General features: G+C 42.2%; 1 protein-coding gene across 1 annotated transcript in view; it reads left to right on the top strand.

Moving 5' to 3' along the window:
- LOC112113465 (procollagen galactosyltransferase 2) overlaps nucleotides 1–23,849 on the top strand; it is an 86,297-nt gene that overhangs the window by 27,653 nt on the left and 34,795 nt on the right. Inside the window, exon 2 of the mRNA XM_024209755.3 lies at nucleotides 22,724–22,834. Within this exon, the coding sequence (XP_024065523.1) occupies nucleotides 22,724–22,834 (111 nt within the window). The remainder of the gene's footprint in view (nucleotides 1–22,723; nucleotides 22,835–23,849) is intronic.

The following is a 23,849-nucleotide window of genomic DNA, read 5'->3' as shown; positions in this document are numbered from 1 at the left end:
TGGCTGAGATGGGTAGTTCTGCTAATTGCTTCATTTACTATATGTAGCTTTTAGAAAGTTGCCAACAGTTATGACACAGTACACTGCAGTATTCCATCCAGTATGGAATAAATTCCATTTCATAGCACTATTGGTTATTTGAGAAGTGTTAGGCCAAATTCTGCAGAGCTCCCATTTGAGCTCATGGTCTACATTCTGCTTTCATGTATACAGGTGTAAATCCTGAGGAATCCCACTGACTTCAGTAGAGTTACTCTGGATTCCCACTGATGTAACTGAGAACAAAATTTGGCCCAGTGAAGTTATGCCAGGTTGTGAAACCTCTATAAGGTAGAGGAGAATGAGGTCCATGGTATCTTTAGTTCACTCATGATGTCTGTTTTCTGGCACTGGATTAATGAAAATGCACAGCCAGCCAACACCACATGCTATGTGCAGAGTGTAATTAACTTTCTCTTGTTAAATGCACAGGAAGTATTTGTTTCTTGGGCTGTTAAACTGGCTTTCTGTAATTTAATCTCCAGCATGAACACTTCAGTTTCCTATACTGTTTTATTACCAATCCCTTCTTATAGAGGTATAGAAAACGAAATGTATCCTCCATCTCTGGTTGTTTCTTCTGAGTCTTCTTTTTGAGTCTTTAATAGCTCTGTGTTTTTTCTGTATTTTCCATTAAAAATAAATAAATAAATAAAGGCCAAATCTTTGTTTTCCCAAGCCTGGGGCTAGCTGGGGGCCCATATAGAGCATCCGAAGAGCTGCTCTAAATTACGCTGGCAGTCCTATTCTGCCAGGTGGGGATTGCTGCAGTGCACTGCACTCTGGTTGTGTCCCTGGCCCACCTTTGACACAGAGGAGGAGGGAAGCAGGTGGTGTATAGCTGTCTATGTCAGCATAATGCCACCCAGGGATTTGCCCATTGTAGGGAAATCCCCCCGCTGCCCCTTTATGGGGCCTGAGGATCTGGCCCAGAATTTGGAGTAAATGGATTGGTGTGTCTGTCCTGAAAATGCTCTTAATGGGATACCTGGCTTTAGGAGTGAATGTGATCATTTAATATCTCTAAACAGAGAGACTTTGTATTAAGAAGGCTCTAAATCCCTTTCATGGTGACGAGTGAGTATAGTACCAGATATATGGGCTTTGTCAAATTTTTCACACATATTGAAAAATTAATAAAGAGAAAATGTGAGAGATACAAACCTCCTCTTCTCTCCCCCTCCTCCAGATTATCTTGGTCTTTGGGTAAATCTCTTTCCAGCTGGAAAAATTACCATTCTTCAGCCACTTACTATTTATTATTTTTGAGCCTGGTTTCTAGCCAACACTTTTGCTCCCTTTCTTTTCTCTCCCTTTCCTTCCTTTCTCAAGTTAATATTGTCCAACATGGAATTGCATCAAATGCTTTTCGCAAATCTATCAGCTTACTTTTTCTGCAAGACTGTCATTAATTTTAATAGGAGTCATGTGGCCAGATCCACGTGCATAGCTTTGAAGATGGACTCCTCCGGCATGGCCCAACACTGCTTTTCATTTGTCTACCATGTGGCAGGCAGTGATATATTCCTGAAGCAACCATCAAAGTACTGTAGATACTGTGATCTCTCTCTCATTAATATTTCAAGGTGCTTTTCTCTATTAATTCCCTTACCCTCCATCATGGCTCCTCCTGACATCTCACAGCTTTGTTGTAGCTGACATTGCTGTGATCAATGGACTTATTTTTTTTGGAAGAACTAGGGAGTGTGTGGGTGTTGTGCCTGATATCCCAATTACCACCACCAAGCAGTAATTAGTGAACAACTGATTTTTTTTTAACATAATGGGACAAATTTTGACCTGCTGTCAGAAGGTTTAACTCCACTGAACTCAATGAAGTTGTACCTGCTTATACCAGGTCTGAATCTGAGTTGCTTAAAACATGAAATAACAGAAGGAGAGCATTTACACTCATGCATGTGCAGAATGCCCCTCTGTGCTAGGTTTCAGAGTGGTAGCCGTGTTAGTCTGTATCAGTAAAAACAACGAGGAATCCTTGTGGCACCTTAGAGACTAACAAATTTATTTGGCCATAAGCTTTCGTGGGCTAGAACCCACTTCATCAGATACATGGAGTGAAAAATACAATAAGCAGGTATAAATATACAGCACATGAAAAGATGGGAGTTGCCTTACCAAATAGGGGGTCAGTGCTAACAAGGCCAATTCAATTACGGTGGATGTGGCCCATTTCCAACAGTTGACAAGAAGGTGTGAGTATCAATAGAAGGAAAATTATTTTTTGTAGTGACCCAGCCACTCCCAGTCTTTATTCAGGCCTAATTTGATGGTGTCAAGTTTGCAAATTAATTCCAGTTCTGCAGTTTCTCGTTGAAGTCTGGTTTTGAAGTTTTTTTTGTTGAAGAATGGCCACTTTTAAGTCTGTTATTGAGTGTCCAGGGAGATTGCAGAGCTCTCCTACTGTTTTTTGAATGTTACAATTCTTGATGTCTGATTTGTGTCCATTTATTCTTTTGTGTAGAGACTGTCCGGTTTGGCCAATGTACATGTCAGAGGGGCATTGCTGGCACATGGTGGTATATATCACATTGGTAGATGTGCAGGTGAACGAGCCCCTGATGGTGTGGCTGATGTGATTAGGTCCTAAGATGGTGTCCCTTGAATAGATATGCAGACAGAGTTGGCAACGGGGTTTGTTGCAGGGATTGGTTCCTGGGTTAGTGTTTCTGTTGTGTGGTGTATAGTTGCTGGTGAGTATTTGCTTCAGGTTGGGGAGGTCTGTCTGTAAGCAAGGACTGGCCTGCCTCCCAAGGTCTGTGAGAGTGAGGGATCGTCCTCCAAGATAGGTTGTAGATCCTTGATGATGCTCTGGAGAGGTTTTAGTTGGTGGCTGAAGGTGATGGCTAGTGGTGTTCTGTTACTTTCTTTGTTGGGCCTGTCCTGCAGTAGGTGACTTCTGGGTACCCTTCTGGCTCTGTCAATCTGTGGTAGGATATCTGAGGCACAACCCTCTGGGCAGCCTCTGTCCTTTTTATCTATGAAGTTGCATAGGGCTCCCTTCCTCCAGAGCTCCTGGTCCTGTTGCTGAAATGTGACATCTCTTGTACTAGTGTTGACAGTAGACCATCTGCTCCTTCGTGTAGCCTTCCCTCAGCCTTCGTTCCTTTACTGTCTTTCTCTGGCCAAGCACCAGAAGCTGCTAAGGTTCTATGCCACAGATCTTCCTAGCAGTTCCCATCCCTGCTTTGTTGTGCTGCTTGCGTGCTGCCTGACTTGTATATGCCCCAGCAGTCTTTGGGCTTGATAGGCACTTGTGGGAGGACGTTAGGAAGAGGGAAGATGTTTTTGGTGAAGGTCAGGAGATGAGAGTTCGGTCCCTGATTCTGCCTCGGACTGTCCTATGTGACTCTTGGCAAGTCCCTTGACTTCTGTGCTTTCTTCTTCTCCATCTGGAAATGAAGATGATGATACTTCCTTGGCTCACAGACTAAACTCATTATCAGTTAAAGCTAAAATTCTCAAGCGTGCCAAGTCCCCATTGACTGTCAGTGGCCCTTAAGCGCCTAAGTGCTTTGGTATCCTTTGAGAGAAGGTGCTGTAGCTGTGTGAAGTTGGACTTTTGATTGTTTTACCTGTTGTCAGTTAGGAGAGGTTGGGAGGCCAGATGCCAAGTGGAGAGCAAGCTGGATGGGGCCACACATACCTTTATCCATAGGCCTGGCAAAACCTATGCCTGGCTCCTGCATAACCCCCCAGTTACCTTGTTCTTTTTAAACAAAAAACATAGCTGGCAATTCTCCTTTGTTCTGGTTCCCTGGTTGCCACTTGGTCCTGGACCACTCAGTGTATTTTCTGGCCTATTTTTAAACACTGATGCCCTAACAATGCTTTCTATTCCTCAGGAAATGGGCCTGTTGCCAAAGAACAGATAAAAGCATCAGATAAGAGACTCCACTCACTTTTATCCTTCTCTCTAATTCATGCTTGTACTTATGTTCTGAGCCGCTAGTGCTTTGTCTTCCTTATCTGTGTCCAGTCCCCATTGCTATCTGTCCATTACCTAAAGGTTAACTTTTCCCTGATAGGCAACATCATTCCAGTCGAGAAAAATTGGGATCGAAAATGTGATTGAGGTATTTAAAATTATTAAGAGAATACTATGAATCATAGGTTGTTTTTTTCCCCCTCAGATACTATGGTGCTGCAGGTTACACAAGTATGTAGACAGATATAGGCCCTTTAATTTATTTATTTTAGTCTATATAAAAAGGTTTTTATACTGCACTCATCCTTATAGTATCTGAGCACCTGCTAATAGTGCGTTAAGCAATGTGACTACATACCTGTCACATGTTGTTTGATCCCTCATCCTCTCCCAGTGGTATGATACCAAGGAATCACTTGAAATGATAGACAAGCACATTTAGAACAAATAAAAGGGAACAATATTTTATGGTTTGTATAGCTATCTGTGGGCTGGATAACTTTCCAACTGCTGATAACATTTGTAACTGTGGAAGGTGACAAGGGTAATCAAACCTCATGCTCCAGGCTGATCACAGTTGGGGATCAGGAAGGAATCTTCTCTTCATAGAATATTTGGGTGGGTGTTATTAGGTGCTTTGGCTTTTCTCTGAAATATCAGGTATTGGCTGCAGCTGGTGGCAGCAGTCTAGACTAGATAGGACAATAGTCTGATGTAATATAGTATATCCTAGTTGAACCTGTTTAATCTTCTACCTTCCTTGTAATGCAAGAATGGAGTGCAGTGCAATGGAGCTCTGCCTTTGGGCCTGATGCTCTAACTCTTACTTAAGCAAAACTGGGGTGAGAGAAGTCTGCAATATCGGGGCTCCTACTGGTAGCTATAATATTCTCTGCATCTCAGCAACAATACTCAGGATTTCTTCTTGCTTGTCTAATCTGTTCAACTGGGGCATACTCCTGCAGATCTCACAGCCCTTTCCGTCCCCAGACAGTGATTTCTTTCATGAGGAAGAAATGCAGAGTCATATTTGTGAATGCAAGTGGGTGAGAGAGCTTATTTACAGTGCAGGGTCCACCAACCAGGTTTCTTCCAACAGCTGCACCACAGCAATACATACAGAGCTGTGAATGGCAAGTAGCACACAGACATGCACACTGCCAACAGAAACAATGTTAGAGGCCTGATCTAATCTGCCAATGACCAGGGAGTGCATAGTTGAGGTTTTACCTGCTTTCCACGGGCCAGATCTTGGGAAGGGCTAAGCATTTCCTGCAAGGAGCTGAGCACCCTCCACGCTGCCCTATTCTGCACCTCCCAGGGTGAGGCCCTTGGCTGGAGCTTTGCAGCAGACGTACAAAGATTTGCCGTATTCTGAAACCTCATCAGTCCCAAGGACACCGAGATGATTTTTAGTCCCTTGGAAATTGATATAAATTCTGCTATTGACATAAGTGGGAATAAGATTCAGTCCTCAGCCTGTGTTATCATTAACTGGAGATGGGCCTAAGCAAAAATCTGGATCCAAACATTCCTGAACTTGCAACTGAATCCAAACTTTGCAACTTGGGTCCATCTTTAGCCTTAGCATCCAGTTTCCATAGTGGCAGATAAGACCAGCTGGTACCATCCCTTTCTGTGGGTGGTGTTCGTATGTGCTGGGTGCCAGCTAGCTAGATGTTGTGCAGATAATGGAAGAAGTCTTTCAAGCACCCGTGGACCAGAGTTGGTTTAAAAGCACAGGGCCTCCATGCAGATGGTTCTGGCCTCCCAAGGATCCTTGTCAATTCTCTAGGGTTATGGGCAAGCCCTATATAATTGTTCCATGGGGGAGCAAATCCCCACTCTCCCTCTGTGTAACTAGAGGGGACTAGTGAGGATCCTTTCACAGCATTAAGATTTCCTCTCTAGAGTCCTTCTCCCATGGATTTTATCACCTGTCCTGCTTTTAGGTGGCTATTCTTAGCATTTCCCTGCAGAGACCTCTCCATCCCAGGCCCTGGTTCCCTCTGACTGAAGAGACATTTCCACCTTTCTGATATCCAGGGTGGAATAAACAAGCCACACACACCACAGTGAGTGAGTAGGAAGCAGAAGCAGTTAGCGCTAGAGCTGGGTGAATTTCTCTTTTCAGTGAATAGTAAATTAGCTAAAAAATGCACTGGGGGGCAACAAAACTATTTGTGAATTTGGGTGAAATCTGGTGAATAGTTTGGGCTGGAGAAGAAATTCAAAAATGTCTAAATAGTTTGTTTTGACACTTCACTTCGAAACAACATTTTCTTATTAGCCTTAGCACTCCTTTTTCAACTCCTGCTAACAGAAGAGCCCTACCTCCTTGTTACACCCCAGTGGTGGACCAGTTGTTGGTATGGTGGTAGCCTTTAGTCTGGAATACAGTAGAGCTCTGGGTACGTCCCTGACATGATACTGTATCCTAGGAGAGAATGACAGCTAGTTTCAAAGGGGCCATGCTCCAGCTAACAATGACTCTTTAAAGCCAGCCAGTATTTGAAGCTGGGCAGCGTTCCCTTCACTGTGCTCTGGGGAGCGGTGCAGCCTTTTCAAACCTATTGGCTTTCTCCTCCCAACCTCCACAGGTTCATTTATCTGAAAGGTTGGCGCTGCCCCCTCCATATGGCCATTGGAAGACTGTAACATAGATACGGTCCTGAAACCCAGCAAGGTGATGTTCTGCAGGCTGCACCATGACGAAGCGCATACCTGAAGCCTCAAGTGTTGAAGTCAGTCAGAGCTGCTTGACTGGAAGATACCTCCTGGCGATTATTCTATGTTTTGGAACGCTCTCTACAAAACATTGCATACTCTCTTTTCAACATCTGGAATATGCAAACAGATAGCAACATGCTGGCTGCTAGGTCTGGAGGGCCCAGTCCTGCTTTCTATGAGTAGGTTGTTTGCAGTCCTCAGCCTGCAGCAATTACAAAATATTCAATTTGCTGATTTTGGGAGAAGCAAAGGGTTTGGCAGAAAATCCCCACTAACCCCCTTGACCTTGTCTAGGTACCTCATGTTAAAATAAAAACTAGCAGTGCCTTGTCTCCACTAAGGTTTTATAGCACGATGTAAAAAGCGACAGAGTCCTGTGGCACCTTATAGACTAACAGACGTATTGGAGCATAAGATTTTGTCAGACGCATGTAGTGGAAATTTCCAGAGGCAGGTGTAAATATGCAGGCAAGAATCAGTCTAGAGATAACGAGGTTAGTTCAGTCAGGGAGGATGAGGCCCTCTTCTAGCAGTTGAGGTGTGAACACCAAGGGAGGAGAAACACAGCCCCCTTCCTGTGTACCTGTTCATATGTAAAAAAAGTTCCTCATCATGCATTAATTAAAGTCCCAGCGCTTTCATTACACCCAGTACATATCTGTGTTCTGGAAAAGAAGTCATGATTTGAAAGTGAAAGCATTTCCTAATGCAGCTCCCATGCAGACACTCTCTTTATTACCCCTTTGGCCTCTCTGTCTGAAGCACAATTTACTGTCTGCTCTTGCATTCCTTTACTTCACATTTGGAGTTCGAAGTAGTTCTCTCCTCCAGGTGCTATATTTGTTTTTGTCCTCTGGAAGTATATTGTAACACCTCCCTGTACATTCTTTTACCCCATACAGCTCTGAGGGATACAAATCTTCTTGTTTCTGGCTTCTTTGAGGCTATGTGCAGCTGCCATCGCTGTCTGAAAAATCAGGAAGAGCCTTTTGATGGTTATTATATATCAGCATGTTTTCCTTTGGAAGGGTTATTTGTTCAATCTGAACAAACCCAGCCGTACCCTGTAAAAGGACACTGTCAGCTTAGAAATCATGGGCCAGATCCTCATCTGGTATAAACTAGCCTTAACGTCAATACCATGCTGATTTACACCAGTTGAGGAACTATATTCTTAAGTGAATCATCTCCTTTTGTTATTAATAACACCTTTAATAATTAAAACTGAATATTAAAAAAATCTCATTTATTTTCCCTAATATAGGTTGTTTGTTAACTTGTCCCAGATCAACAAAAGCCACTTTTACTTTTGTTTGTAGTCAATTTCTTAATTCTGTAATATTTGGGTTACAAACGGCAGTGTTTGTGGTTTCTTAAAATTATTTTTAATACAGTATAGCCCAGGGGTCGGCAACCTTTCAGAAGTGGTGTGCCCAGTCTTCATTTATTCACTCTAATTTAAGGTTTCGCCTGCCAGTAATATATTTTAATGTTTTTAGAAGGTCTCTTTCTATAAGTCTATAATATATAACTAAACTATTGTTGTATGTAAAGTAAATAAGGTTTTTAAAATGTTTACGAAGCTTCAATTTAAAATTAAATTAAATTGCAGACCCCCCCCATTGACCAGTGGCCAGGACCCGGGCAGTGTGAGTGCCACTGAAAATCAGCTCGCGTGCCGCCTTTGGCATGCGTGCCATAGGTTGCCTACCCCTGGTATAGCCCATGAGATTTAGGATTACATTGTTATAGAAAGCAAAACAGTTTAAAAATCAAAACCATTCATAAAAATATTTTGCCTAGAGAGAGTCTCACAAAAATCTTGATGAAAGAATTGAATGTACACAAAGCTCAGGTGCATCCTGTTAATTACGTACAGCAAATATACCTCTACCCCGATATAACGTGACCTGATATAACACGAATTCAGATATAATGCGGTAAAGCAGTGCTGGGGGGGGGGGGGGGGGGGTGCACGCCCCGGCGGATCAGAAAGTTCGATATAATGCAGTCTCACCTATAATGCAGTAAGATTTTTTGTCTCCCAAGGACAGCGTTATATAGGGGTAGAGGTGTATCATTGTTCAAATTGAAATAAAGATAATCCTGAAATAGATATTCAGTAACAGTCTGCTGTATCAAAAGAATAACAGAGTTCTATTGGATCAGTATTGAAGCCAATATCCCTGTTGACTTGAACTATCTTTCTTATTTTAGAAACAAGAAAAGGTTTTGATCACAAGTTATCACAAGTACAAAGCTTTTGATCTTTAATCTAAACTAGGAAAGAAACAAAACAGAAGCAGAAAACCAAGCGCAGCAAATTCTGTCTCAGGCAGAAACTGCTTGCCCTCCCCTTGCCATCTAGAATGTGTGTGTGCAGGAATGTATATATAATTGTTCTGCCTTTTTCCCAGACAAACTGTAAAACCCACTTTATATTATGAGAATCTAAATGTTACACTTGTGGTACTATAAGATGTACGAAACTGATCTATAGATTTAAATGTTGAACTTTCATTAGGTACATACATTTTTTTGATAGCTGGAGGGAACATTCAAACTTTTGCAAAAAATATGAAAACCAGAAACGGAATGAGTTAGATCCTCCTTTCTCCAAATACCAAAGGTCCAGGGGGCATGATCCAAAGCAGAGTCAATGGAAAGTCTCCCATGGATTTCCGTGGGTTTTGGATTAGGTCCAATATGTGGAGATTAGAAACTTTAATGAAGTTTTCTAGATTTTTCTGTTTTTTGGTATTCTTTAGTTTAATTAGAACATCTGCTAATATTTTAGGGGGAGATTTCCACTGAAAATCAATGGGAGTTGGGTGCAGGAGATGTTCAATTTCCAGAGCCAAAAATATCTTTTCAGTGTCCTCAAATTTCTTCTTGCCTGTTTCCACTTGATTATTCATCTGAGCAGTTTTATTGGTTAGTGTCTCATTTAGGCATTAAAGGAAACAAACCATCCCTCAAGAGCTTTGATAGAGGTAGCTATTGACTTATTAACATAGTTAACTGGTTCAGAGATCAACAAAAGCGCTGGTCCTCCCAACACTTGCAGATGTGATTGACTTTATTCCCAGGAGTCATCCCTATGAAGTCAAGCATGAACATAAGTGTTTTCAGGACCAGGGTCAAATTTTATCTGCATGTTGATGGTCTCTAATGTAGGGGCAGTTTATGGAGAACATCGGGAGGACTGGAGCCAGAAGGGAAGGGGCCTGGAGTGAAGTGGCTGATGTTCCTATGGTTCATTTTCACCTGGGGATTCCCTTTACGCAAAGGGAATACATAGAGAGCCAGTTTTTGGCCTCTAGTACACAGCAGATGTGAGGGGAGTATCAGAGGCCTCATTTGGATGGGCTACCTGTGGGATATTGATGCCATTGTTATGTTTGTTTCTGAGATGTGACCTGTGCCAACGGAGCTTAATCACATTGAATACATTGGCCTGGATCTATTGTTAATAAATGTAAATCTTTTATACCAAAGTACTCTGAGAAATGGAATGGACACCCAAGAAGAACATCCGTAGGGCCAAGCTCCGGAAGGCTCTCTCTGCAGCAGAAACAAGTCACTGCATGGAGGAGGGGAAGGATTTGAGGAGGCCATAGTGGGGCTCCTCATGCCAGTGCATAGCTCATCTCTGTGTGGTATCTAGGGTGACCAGATGTCCCGATTTTATAGGAACAGTCCCGATTTTGGGGGCTTTTTCTTATATAGGCACCTATTACCCCCCACCCCTGTCCTGATTTTTTACACTTGCTATCTGGTCACCCTAGTGGTGTCCCTCTGCGACAGGATTTGGGGGATGGGCAGGAGAGGGGCCAGTGCATCTGCTATGAAGATCCATTGGCCATATCCTGCTCCCTCTAGAGAAGGGGCCCAATGCCTGCAGTGGCTGTTTGAGACTCCCCCTTAAGATGTAGATAGTGTTACTATATTCAGCCATTGTTCATTACAGATTAAGATGGTATTTTTCCAGTTATATATTAAGGAGATGGTTCTTAGGGAGCCAGTTAATCTCATCTTTCTCTCTATACCAATCCCAGCCGCAGATGCACCTCCTGCTATGACAATCTGTGCAATAATAGTAAAGAAAGAGCCAAGAGTGTCTGAGATTTCTCCACCTGTGATAAAACAATGAACCCCCTGTGCATTTCAATATATGAATCATGCTCTCTTTTGTTTACAAGGCCTCTTAAGTTTCTACGTTTTGCTGCTGCCAGAAGCTGCTGAAGAACATGAAACATGGCTTATTGGAGAAACGTACTTGCATTCCTTTTCTGTGAGGTTACACTCTTGTACAGCTGCCCAGCCTGGGGAGTGTGTCTGTCCTTGCTGGCTCAAAGCTCTAACAATCTTTCATTCACATAATCCCCTATGATTTACCTGAGACCCAAACTCTCTCTCCTTCAGGATTCTCCTGAGACCCGAAGGGATACACTTAAAGGTGAAGAGTTAAAATGAAAACCAAGTTATGCTCAGCATTATGGCCTTAATTCAGCAAAATGCTCAAATCCATGCGAAAAGTTAAGCACATGCTTAAATCTCATGACTTCCATGGAATTTATGCATGTACTCATGTATGTTTTGCTGAATTGGAGCCTGTGGGCTGATGCCCTTACCCACTAGGCAAGGAGGTAATCAATGGTGAAATAATAGATTTTGTGAAATCCATTGGCATTACCTGGCTAGCTGAATGTGTCCCCTAATGCATCACTCTCTCCTACACCATAGACAACCTGGGACTAATGGTATCTGTAACTTCACAGAAGAATGGATTCTGGGCTGTCTTAGCAAACCAGTCAGGAATGCTGGATTTCTCAAAGAAGAAAGCAAATTTTAAAGGAGATGAATTGTTCTTTACCTGAGTCCCCTCCACAGCCTGGTGAGTAAGGGCATTCAGCCCACAGAGCTGGACTTCACTCACTTTTCCTTGCTACTCACATTGACAGGTGCAGTGAACGTCATTTGACTTGCTGCATTACTGTGTAGACCGATGCGTCAGCTACTGTGGTGGGAGCAGAGGAATTGTGATTAAACAACATTTGATAATATTATTTACTCCCCCCACTGGGCAAGGATGGTTTTGTAGCTGAAGTAAAGGACTGGGAATCAGGAGATCTGGATTCTACTCCCAACCCTGCCAGAGTTCTTGTGAGACACGGTGTAAATAACATAACCTGTCTTGGCTTTGGGTTCCCATTTGTAAAACCTCATTTAGGTGCTGTTAGAGTTATTATTTGGGTAGTGTGCTGAGACCCCTAGGTAGAAGGTGGTATAGCACTGATATTCCTGAAAAATGTGCATGAGTTCACTAACTTACAGTAGTTGCTCCCTGTTAATTCTCTGCTTGCTCCTGGAAAAGTCTTCTCCCTGGGTTTCAGACGTTTTAGCCGTGTTTTGATATCTCTTCCTTTAGGAAACAAAAATTCTCTTCTAGTTTCTCTCCACTTTATAGTGTCCTACTCAAGATTTGTCTTTGGTTTGCCGGGAGATGTGCCAGTTGGTTGTTTGGGGATTTTAAAAATTCTGGCAGCAGTCACACACCCCTAATGAAAAGACAGGAATAAATGACTTGTCTGTTCTTTACTTACCACTTGTTATGGGAATTCTAAAACCAAATTAATATTTGGCTCGTATTAGAATTCTGTTGCTTTTTTTTTTTTTTTGGTTACTTTTGGGAGGACTAGGTGTATCCAGAAATAAACACAAAAATTAATCAGGACAGCGTGTTAGCCACTGGACCTGTCTCTCCTCTCACACAGGTGAAGTTACTCCTGATTGACATTATTCATGTGAAAGATGAATCAGGCCCTCTATAAATGCTCCATCTATATAATCCAAACTGTTTGGAGGCCCCATTAGCTTGAAAAGGTCATATGAAGCAGAAGCTACCTAGCTCTGTACCTACCCTGTGTTAGTTTATCTTAAACTATCATAATTAGAATTATATATTAAAAATCCTTCTGTTACCAAATAACATTATAGATTATTAAAACTGAAATCATTTTTAAAATCAAATGTACTTTTCATCAGTGACACTCATTTTAGTATTTTATACTTCGCTAAAGTTTCCAGTCAGTTTTCAGGAATCACTGGTAAAATTCTCTGCCCTTTGTTATGCAGGAGCTCAGACCAAATGATAATAATGGTATTTTTTGCCTTAAAATATATATATCCATGGGTTTCACTCTCTGCATACAGGGACTGATCCAAAGTCCACTGAAGTCAATAGAAAGACTCCCATTGACTCCAGTGGATTTTAGATCAGATTCACAGTTAGCGCCACATTCTGCTCCTGTATCTTAGTGAAGTGGAGGGCAATGCTTAAATGGAATAAAAATCTGGCTTTAGTTTAACTGTTGGCTTGAATAAAATCATGAAACATTTTTGTTGCTCTCAAGTTTTATAAAATCCTTCCCCTTCCTCCAGAATCGCAGAGAGTCCCTACTGTGGGGGGCTCTGAGCCATGCAGGTGTTATAGACCTTCTATGGCACCTCCTCAACTCCTGCCCTCTGCTGCATTGGTTCTGCTGCCGGAAGGCACTGTGCACCCATTCGGGAGTGGCAGGATTTGTCCCATGTGCTTTTTAAGATCACCTGTGCCAAGTGGCTTACCCAAATCCCCAAGCTCAATGGATGTAGGGCAAATTCTGGATTTGAGCATGCAAACAGATTAGGTGACTGCACATCCAAATACCCTTTTGCTCCTGGAATTACCTGATTTGTGTGTGCCAAGGACAGTTTGTTCAGTCACATACACAATTTGTGGATACAGGGGGGCTGTGCACTAGTTTTGTGGGCATAACTTGGGCGAGTGACTTTGTCTATATGTATCCGAGAGTTTTCTCTATCTTAGATCTGAGAATGTAGAGAAACACTTCAAGTGTAGCCTTCTTCAGTACTCCATTGCAAACAGGAAGGACCCTATATAACTCTTTATTTCAACAGCTAACCTGCCACAAACGCTTCATCCCTGGCTCAAAGTCTCTTACGAGATGAACAAGATGATTGAGTGGAGCCTTTCCATTGCTAGCTTCTACAGCATGAGGTCATAAGGACCTCATTACGGGCCTGATACAAAATCCATAGAAGTTAATGGAGACTTTCTATTAAATATACAGTACAACCTCAGAGTTAGGAACACCTTGGGAATGGAGGTTGTTGGTAACTCTGAAATGTTCGTAACTCTGAACAAAATGTTATGGTTGTTCTTTCAAAAGTTTACAACTGAACATTGACTTAAGACAGCTTTGAAACTTTACTATGCAGAAGAAAAATGCTTTCCTTTTATTTTTTAGTAGTTTGCGTTTAACGCAGTACTGTACTGTATTTACCCTTTTTTTTTTTTTTTTTGTCTCTGCTGCTGCCTGATTGTGTATTCTGGTTCCAAATGAGGTGTGTGGTTGACAGGTCAGTTCGTAAGTCTGGTGTTCGTAACTCTTAGGTTCTACTGTAATGGCCTTTTGTATACAGCTCTAGGGTCTCAACGTAAAGCGCCAGTTGACTTACCGGTAATTTGTGCCGGATCAGGCTTTTGGTTAACTGTTCCACTATTTGATCTTTACTGTAAAAGGTCTAAGAATCTTTTAAGCAGTCATGTAAAGAAAGAGAAGCTGCTCTTACCATTTTCTTCTATTTTGGAAAATCAGTTGCCTACTGTTGTTAATCTGCTTTCCAATATAATATTTTAAAACTACAGCGAACACCATCAGTAAAAGCTCTTCCTCCCAGCCTATCCAAGTGAAGAGTTAGGGAATTTTAAATGCAGTAGGAAAACTACTGCAGGCCACTTGTGTTAGATTTTTCCACCGCATGTGTTACAATGCTGCATGGAAACTGGGAGGCTAAAAGGCACACAGTGTTCCTTCTGCCCGACAGTACCTTTCCTGCAGTGGTGAAAAACAGCAAAATATTCTCCTGTGCTCTTCCAACACCACACTTGAGGTAAATAAACTGTAAATAATTTGAGAATTGAAAATAGGGTGCTAAAGGAGTGAAAAGTTGATGGAATTTTTTATACCTTCTTTTTTTTTTTTTTGCAGGGAGAGGGACAGAATTGCCAGAACCTAAATTAACACACTCAAAACCTAAGTTTAAAGAGACATCAGGCTAAAAATACTATGCAGTATTTATAGCAGCAATTTTCCTTACCCCTGTCAGTAATACGTTAATTACATCTGTGAAAGTTTTAAAATGGCTTGCTTACTTTCACCATCTGTGATACTTAGGGTTGGTTGGGGTTTTTCTGGATGGGGAGATTGTACTTCACTTAGCTTGGACAGTGGGGGCTGAACTATATAGCAAAATTAGATTGGTATAAGCTACGTTGTAAATTGAAACCAGTATAGTTGATGCTGATATAACTCCCCATCTGGACACTCTTATTCGAGTGTAAGAGCGGCATTTTTGGTTTAGATTTCAATTCTTGGGAAGGGGTTTTAGTTAAACTGAAAAAAAGTCATTCAGATTGGATAAGAGTGTCTGCGTTGGGGAGTTATACCAGTACAACTGTACTGGTGTAACTGGTAACATTTCCCATGTGGACCAGGCCTGAAAGTAGAGAATCAGATTCACTTTTGTGACTTGTAAGCCCTGTAAGAGAATGTTTAACAAAACCTTTCTGTTAACCAAATCTAGATTTGGACTTTAAAATCTCCCTTTTAATGCAAGGGTGAATGACCTGACTTAACCCCTTCAAGAGAAAGGACATTCAATGTTAAAACTTCTACCCTTATTGATAGTCACAAGCAGAGCATGTTACTACTTGAATTGAGGGAATTGTCTGTCAGGTGTCTGATTTCAGTGCACTGGACAGAACTACCATAGTCAGAGTGGACCTGTTTCTGTTGTACTAAATGGGAGTTTTGCCGTTGACTTCAATAAGGGCATCATCAGCCCTGTTACTGCCATAGCCTTAAAGCATTGAGGGCTGATCCAAAACCCTTTATGTCAATGGGAGCCTTTTGAAAGGGGAAAATGGTAGTCCAGGGTTTTTCCCTTTGCTCTGCACTGTTGCCCATTCTTGTGAGATCCATGATCACATCTCCCAGTATTTCATGCTTTACTTCAATCCCCAGCTCCTGGAGCCATTTCATTATTGTGCGTGAATTTTAGTGTTATGGTTTGGAGTGCAATCCAGATCAGTGAGGGGTTGTGTCACCACTTACCCTGCAACCTTGGATGCTTTACAATTAGGGATGTCGCTTAATCGCAGTTAACTCATGCGATTAACTCAAAAAAATTAATTGTGATTAAAAAAATTAATCTTAGTTTTAATCTCACTGTTAAACAATAGAATACCAATTGAAGTTATTAAATATTTTTGGATGTTTTTCTATATTTTCAAATATATTGATTTCAATTACAACACAGAATACAAAGTGTACAGTGCTCACTTTATATTATTATTTTTATTACAAATATTTGCACTGTAAAAATGATAAACAAAAAGAAATAGTATTTTTCAGTTCACATCATACAAGTACTGTATTGCAATCTCTTTATCATGAAAGTGCAATTTACAAATGTAGATTTTTTTGTTTTGTTATATAACTGCACTCAAAACAAAACCATGCAAAACTTTAGAGCCTACAAGTCCACTCAGTCCTACTTCTTGTTCAACCAATCGCTAAGAGAAACAAGTTTGTTTACATTTACGGGAAATAATGCTGCCCACTTCTTATTTACAATACACCAGAAAGTGAAAACAGGCGTTCACATGGGACTTTTGTAGCTGGCATTGCAAGGCATTTACGTGCCAGATATGCTAAACATTCATATGTGCCTTCATGCTTTGGCCACAATTCCAGAGGACATGCCTCCATGCTGATGACACTTGTTAAAAAAATAATGCGTTAATTAAATTTGTGACTGAACTCCTTGGGGGATAATTATATGTCTTCTGCTCTGTTTTACCTGCATTCTGCCATATATTTCATGTTATAGCAGTCTCTGATGATGACTCAGCACATGTTCATTTTAAGAACACTTTTGCTGCAGATTTGACAAAAGGCAAAGAAGGTACCAGTGTGAGACTTCTAAAGATAGCTACAGCACTCAACCCAAGGTTTAAGAATCTGAGGTGCCTTCCAAAATCTGTGAGGGACGAGGTGTGGAGAATCTTTAGCGCATCTGGCTTGTAAATATCTTGTGACGCTGGCTGCAACAGTGCCATGCAAACTCCTGTTCTCACTTTCAGGTGACACTGTGAACAAGAAGCAGGCAGCATTATCTCCTGCAAATGTAAACAAGCTTGTTTGGCTGAACAAGAAATAAGACTGAGTAGACTTGTAGGCTGTAAAGTTTTACATTGTTTTATTTTTGAATAGTTATTTTTTCTACATAATTCTACATTTGTAAGTTCAACTTTCATTATAAAGAGATTGCGCTATAGTACTTGTATTAGGTGAATTGAAAAATACTATTTCTTTTGTTTTTTACAGTGCAAATATTTGTAATAAAAATAAATATAAAGTGAGCACTGTACACTTTGTATTCTGTGTTGTAATTGAAATCACTATATTGGAAAATGTAGAAAACATCCAAAATTATTTAAATAAATGGTTTTCTATTATTGTTTAACAGCACGATTAATCGCAATTAATTTTTTTAATTGCTTGACAGCCCTACTTACAATGCTTTGCTGCTGTAGCAGCCAGCCTGGGACTCTCATAACCAGCCTACCAGCCTACAGGTCACACCCTGAAGTGTCTGTGTGCTTGACAGCCCTGGTTCAGCAGTTCTCACTCTAGCTGCCTGTCCACAGCTCATGGCCCCACTTTGGCTTCCTCCAGGCTTGGTTACAACCAGCAAGGGGACCCAACACACTCTCAGTCCTGAGTTCCCCCAAAACCATGCGCTCTGCAAATATCTATCTCTCTCCTGGGCAGCTCAGAGAAATAATAAGATTCATTTGTTCTTGTAAAGAGACAAAAGCAGCTTATTAACCTAACTGCACTGTTTACCTAAAAATCTTACTGCGTTATAGGTGAAACCATGTTATATCGAACTTGCTTTGATCCACTGGAGTGCACAGCCCCGCCCCCCCCCGGAGCTCTGCTTTACCGTGTTATATCCGAATTCATGTTATATCTGGTCACGTTATATCGGGGTAGAGGTGTACGTAAAAATGGACTTTCATTGTGTCTGCCTGAAGAGCGGGATGGTCAGAGAATCAAATACACGTTCTGTTGTCTCAGGAAGATCTGTTTACCAACTTTCCTCCATATGCCTGGTTTAAACACACTTTATTAATAAGTCCAGCATATATCCACAACTCTTAATACACACTGCATCCATACATCACCCAAGAATATTAATGATCAGTGAGTTATTAGTTTTCAAATGATATCTCATAAGGCATATTTTGTAGTAAGATTATTACAGTAGTTTGTAGGGTATTTATGACCGGTGCTTGTGGTCACTCAGTTTACTGTCTTTTTTAAATGAAAATTTCTAACCCTCGTGGTTGCAGAGAAAATCTTGAAAACATGACCAGAGTGCACCCTAGAGGCTGAGAAACCAGAAGAACAAGTTTCTTATTTTTTTTTAAACATCTCATGGCTTATCAGCCAATCTCATGGTTTTGGGGGGCTCAAATCATGATTTTTGAATGTCTGGAATTGGCAATATTGTATAGGTTATTCTACTACAGTTTAGGTAAATCAAAGGACAGGAATGGCTAAGATGGTCCAGTGAGTTCATCAACATGGCTCCAGGCCACTCTACTCTTTCATACAGTGATGCAAGCCATGCAGACTACAGGTACCAGCATGCAGTGCTCCATTTCTAGCTAAGCAGCTCTGTCAGCCTGACCAATGGGATCAGGATGGGGCATTGTATGCTGGGAACTATAGCTCTGTGCCAGCATGGCCATATTAACAATGGAGTTAGGGACTTTTCCATCTGCTCCATGGGATGCAAATTTGGTGGAATTCCTGAAAACTTGTTTTAATGCAGCACTCAGGCAGAATCTGGGTGCCTGGTTTAGGATCTGTAGCTGTCTGTAGGGTTTGATTTTGTTGTTACTACTTTACACCAGCAGGGGGCAGTCCAGTCACCATTCTTAATATGACCTTATGGCTGGTCACCGTTGAACTTTAATGAGGATTGTGTGCTGTCTACATACTGGGTGTGAACTGTGCTGAAATTTTGAACTTAGAAGTTGTCTGTCATTCATGAAACTCCATTGAAAGCTGGGGTCAGGGCAACACCAATACGCCCAAGCAAATGCTGCTTTAAAAAAAAAATCAAGCTGTTTTCTCAGTGTCAGTTTTCAAAAGAGGCTTGTTTAGTGCAGAGCTGCATTCAGGATGAGTTTTAAAATGTCAATAGTTTGAGCACAAAGAAGGCTCCTTTACAGTGGAGAATATTGTGTGTAACTGAAGCATCAGGACTGGCTAGTGTGAAACTGTGCATCCTCACAATGAGTCCTCTGTCACTTGCATTTATCCCTGCACCACCACAGAGCATTCTAGTAAATTAGTCCATGTTTGTTCAGACAGACCAAGTACAGCATACGCTTTTCACAAATTGCCCTGTCAATGTGCCTCAACCCCCTTCTGGCAGCAACTGTTTCTGTAGGGGAGAGTATAGACCATTCTCCATGGCCATTCAGTGCACCACCTCAGACAGCCAGTTAGGAAGCAAATGATGGTGGTGTTTTTCGTGATGTGGACACCTCTGTGCTATTCGAATTGGACTGAGACTATCAGACTCCTTTCCCTTATGCCACGGGAAACAATGGGAGAGTAACCTCTAAATTAGAATTGGAGAGCTGAGGTTAAAAAGCTCTGGATTGTATTACCAATCTGCAACCTACTCGATGTCCCATTCTCCCCTAAAAGGTGATTGTGGCAGAGATTGTTCGTGTGATTACAGAAAAGCAGAGTTTATAAGGGAAACTTATGTAGAAACCTGTGTTGATGTTTTGTTTGGTTTTTGGTGTTGGTGGTTTGGTTTTTATGCAGTGGTTGTCATAAAATAGTCAAGATTTCCCCACTGTTTCCAGACAGAGATATTGGAGACACCACAGTCACTTCTTATCCCAAGGACGGATGCATACTGCTGTGGTAAGATACCACTGTGTGGAAACAATGGGTGAATGCTGACTTTTAATGGTGTTAAAGGTAAATAGTTCTGAGAACAATAACAAAAATAGCTGTTGGGAATGGCCTATTTTTAAAGCTCTAAATTGGAAAAAGTAAAGGTTTGCCAAATTGCTAGTCACCGAGCATGTGTGATCCAAGAAGTGACTAACTTTGTTGTGTTTGAGAGTTTAAGGCTTATAAATGCCACTGGGTGGACACACCTGGAGACTGAAATCCTTTATCTGAGCCAAATCCTTGTCTCCGTGAAGTCACTGGCAAAACTCCAATGGGAACAGGATTTAGTCCCTAACCCATAGAGTAGGTACAGCATAGGCTACAGCTATGCAGGCTTCCCTCTAGTGACCTCTCTGATGACCTAGCCATTCCACCAGCTTCCATTTCATTTCACCCCTCAGCCTCCCTTTGGCGAGTGCCAGCTAGTGCAGCTTTTTATGGAGGCTTTTGTGAAGAGGACGCTTGTCCAGTAGAACTGGACTGAGATCACAAATACATTTTTGTCACATAAACTGGTGTTTGTGTTGATCGCAATGTTTTATGAAAGACTCCAGCAATTAGTGTGGCACAACACGGAGCACTGCATGCTGAACATGTGGTCTGTGTGCGCTGCGCCTCTCTCAAAAATGAGGACAGTTATGGAGCTCATTGTAGAACTCCATAGGCCCCTATAGTTGCATCCCTACACTAACAGACAGTATGAGCAGACTTCTGTCTCCACACTTGGACTGGAGCAAGCAAGGAGGCACTATTGATATAAGTGTGAATTAGATGCTAACGGGGGAGTTGCTGTAACTCTGTAAAACACAGCCTATGTGTCTGTCTGCTTAACCCATAAGGACGTCTGTTCAGCTAGCCAGCATTTATTTCCTAGGGGAGCTGCTTTTCCAGCCTCCAAGAACAGACCTCATGTCTGTATATCAACAGCTGGGAAAGGGAACGTTCCCTCATATTAATTTTTTTAAAGGAAATTGCTTTTCCTTTGTTAATGACTATCTCGATCTCTTCCTACTTCCTTCGCTTTGCTCTCCCCGTGAACGTCAATACTGCTGACATTTTGGGGTTGTGTAGTTCTCAGGGCTGAGTGGAGAAAGAGTCCACACTCGGCTTTGGCGTGAAGTGAGAGAGCAGCCCCACGGTAGTAAAGGGGCTGGCCCGACACCAAAGCCAGAGCTTCAACTCCCCTCTCCAAACTACAGTCAAACCCTCTTCTTCTCCCTTCTATGTACTCAGCAGGATAGAAAAATTGGGGGATATTGTCAAAGGCACAAAGGGGAGTTAGGTACCTACACAACCTGTCTTGACCATATTGTGTGCCTAACTCTCCCTTGAAAACCTCCCCTGTCATCAGGACTAACTAGGACCTTGTAAAATGTGAAGGGAGGCACACTTGGAAGCTCTTAGGGGAAGGCATGTCTTTTTGTTCTATGTCTATACAGCGCCTACCACAATGGGGGCCTGTCCCACGACTGGGGCTCCTAAGTGCTACTGCAACACAAATGATTGCTAATGCAGGGCCACTAAAAAGAGTGCCCTGATATTTTAGGGATGTGGATTGTAAATGTTAGACAACCCTTGAAGTTATTGGTGCAGCTGGCTAAAACCACTGCTGTCTTCTGTTACAGGCCGTGGCTTTTTATATTCATTGAAGGAAACCAGGAGCACCAATAAGACTCCTAGGATTGGCACTGGGCTACTTCTTTCTTTCTGTCCTGAAGCTATTTAATTCTTTTCCAGCTTGATTTTCCTCTCACTAAACCAGGTAAATTCCCTGGAGACAAAAGCTTCACTGATATGGAACCAGTGTAAACAAGAGGAGAATCAGACCTTGTTTGTGTCTCATAAGGTCATATAATATTGTAAGAAAAAATACCTAAGACCTTGTCCTGAAAGATCTCAAAGCGCTGCATAAATTAAATACAGAGGGCGCAGATCCTTAGCAGGTTCAGCAGGGTGAAGTCCATGGAGCTATGCTATGTTATACAACTGAGGATCTGCCCCATACAGTGCCACTGAAATGTGTCTGTCTCTGGGACCATGGTAGTACTCAGCACGCTGCATGGCTGTGAGGATAGGGAATATTTTGTCCAATGCCAATGGGCAAATCCCAGCTCTTAGGAAAAGTGCTGTGGGATCCTTAATGTTACTGTGAATCTGTCAGGACTCCAGTCTGTAAGGTTTCCTGCAAAAGTCCCAATCATAGTAAATTGCATTGGAAATAGAGCAATAGGGAAGTGGTGCTCAGCTTAGGGAGCATGAAGGGCTGAATCTACCCTGCTGAGATTTGATTTCAGTTGGGGCTATTTTATACCCGATTCTTACAACACGAGTGCACACATTCAACCTCAGAAAAGCGGGTGGCAGAAACAGTTGAAGAAGCCGCGGGCCTTCTCCTATGGACTCCTGAGCTCCGGGACCCTCCCACTTTACAGGGTCCTAGATCCAGGGCTCAAGCCTGAGCACTAATATCTACACTGCAATTAAACAGCTCCTGAATCCGAGCTTTTAGCCCGGGCCAGCTGGCAGTTTTTAATTGCAGTGTAGACATACCCGGACAGGTGCTGCAGAGAGAATCCCACGAGGCGAATCCTAAGGGGGGGTTGAATGGATTTGTGTGTATGTCTCTTACCAGGATTTGGAACTATACACACACTTCCAGTGCAGAGTATATGAGCTCCTGGCAGGCCTACTCTGCCCTAGGCTAGGACAGGAGGAAAGTTCCAGGGGTGCCAGTCAGCATACAGGTGCACTTTACTATTTATACACAATGTATGTCCGCCCATTTGAGGGCATTTCTTTGTCGAGAAAGAATCTGGTCCTACCCTGTCCAGTCTGTGTCTGTTATTCAGATGCTACATTAATGGGATTCTTTGTGCCCTTATTTCTCCAGGGCAGCCACTGACCATAACGTTGATAACACCACAGAGATCCTCAGAGAGTGGCTGAAGAATGTGCAAAAACTGTATCATTATGTGGAGTGGAGGCCTATGGAGGAGCCTCAGTGAGTATCATGGCCAGTGATTTCCTAAACGGTTTGGGGGTTTCAATATCAAGATTATAGAAATCTTTAAACCAATGGTGGTTTAAACAAATGATTGTTGCAGGATTTACACTCAGATTCTTTAAGGCCCTGTCTCAGCAAAGCACTAGAGCACATCTTTAACTTCAGTGGGAATACTCATGTGTTTAAAGTTAAGGACTTTGCCAGATGGGGACCTATCAGCAGAAAGCAGTTCTATTCAGTCATTTCCCATGTGAGCCTGCCTTCCTTGCACACCCAAAAAATCTTCCTGAAAGGTACAATGAATTAAAGGCTGCTATCAAATCCCCCCTCACTCTTCTTTTCTGCAGACTAAATAAGACCAGTTCCCTCAGCCTCTCTTCATAAGTCATGTGCCCCAGCCCCCTAACCATTTTGGTTGCCCTCCGCTGGAATCTCTACAATTTATCCACATCCTTTCTGTAGTGGGAGGCCCAAAACTGGACACAATACTCCAGATGTGGCCTCACCAGTGCCAAATAGAGGGGAATAATCACTTCCCTCGATCTGCTGGCAGTGCTCCTAATAATGCAGCCCAATATGCCGTTAGCCTTCTTGGCAACAAGGGCACACTGTTGACTCATATCCAGCTTCTTGTCCACTGTAATCCCCAGGTCTTTTTCTGCAGAACTGCCGCTTAGCCAGTCGGTCCCCAGCTTGTAGCAGCGCATGGGATTCTTCTGTCCTAAGTGCAGGACTCTGTACTTGTCCATGTTGAACCTCATCAGATTTCTTTTGGCCCAATCCTCTAATTTGTCTAGGTCACTCTGAACCCTATCCCTACCCACCAGCATATCTACTTCTCCCCCCATCTTAGTGTCATCTGCGAACTTGCTGAGGGTGCAATCCATCCCAGCATCCAGATCATTAATGAAGATGTTGAACAAAATCGGCCCCAGGACCGACCCCTGGGGCACTCCACTTGATACAGGCTGCCAGTTAGACATCAAGCCGTTGATCACTACCCGTTGAACCC

The sequence above is a fragment of the Terrapene carolina genome, unplaced genomic scaffold (assembly GCF_002925995.2).
Source record: "Terrapene carolina triunguis isolate 2854851 unplaced genomic scaffold, T_m_triunguis-2.0 Scaffold211, whole genome shotgun sequence".
In the NCBI taxonomy this organism is placed as follows: domain Eukaryota; kingdom Metazoa; phylum Chordata; order Testudines; family Emydidae; genus Terrapene; species Terrapene triunguis.
Note: the sequence above shows the minus strand (reverse complement) of the source record. Positions and strands in the feature narration are given on the sequence as shown.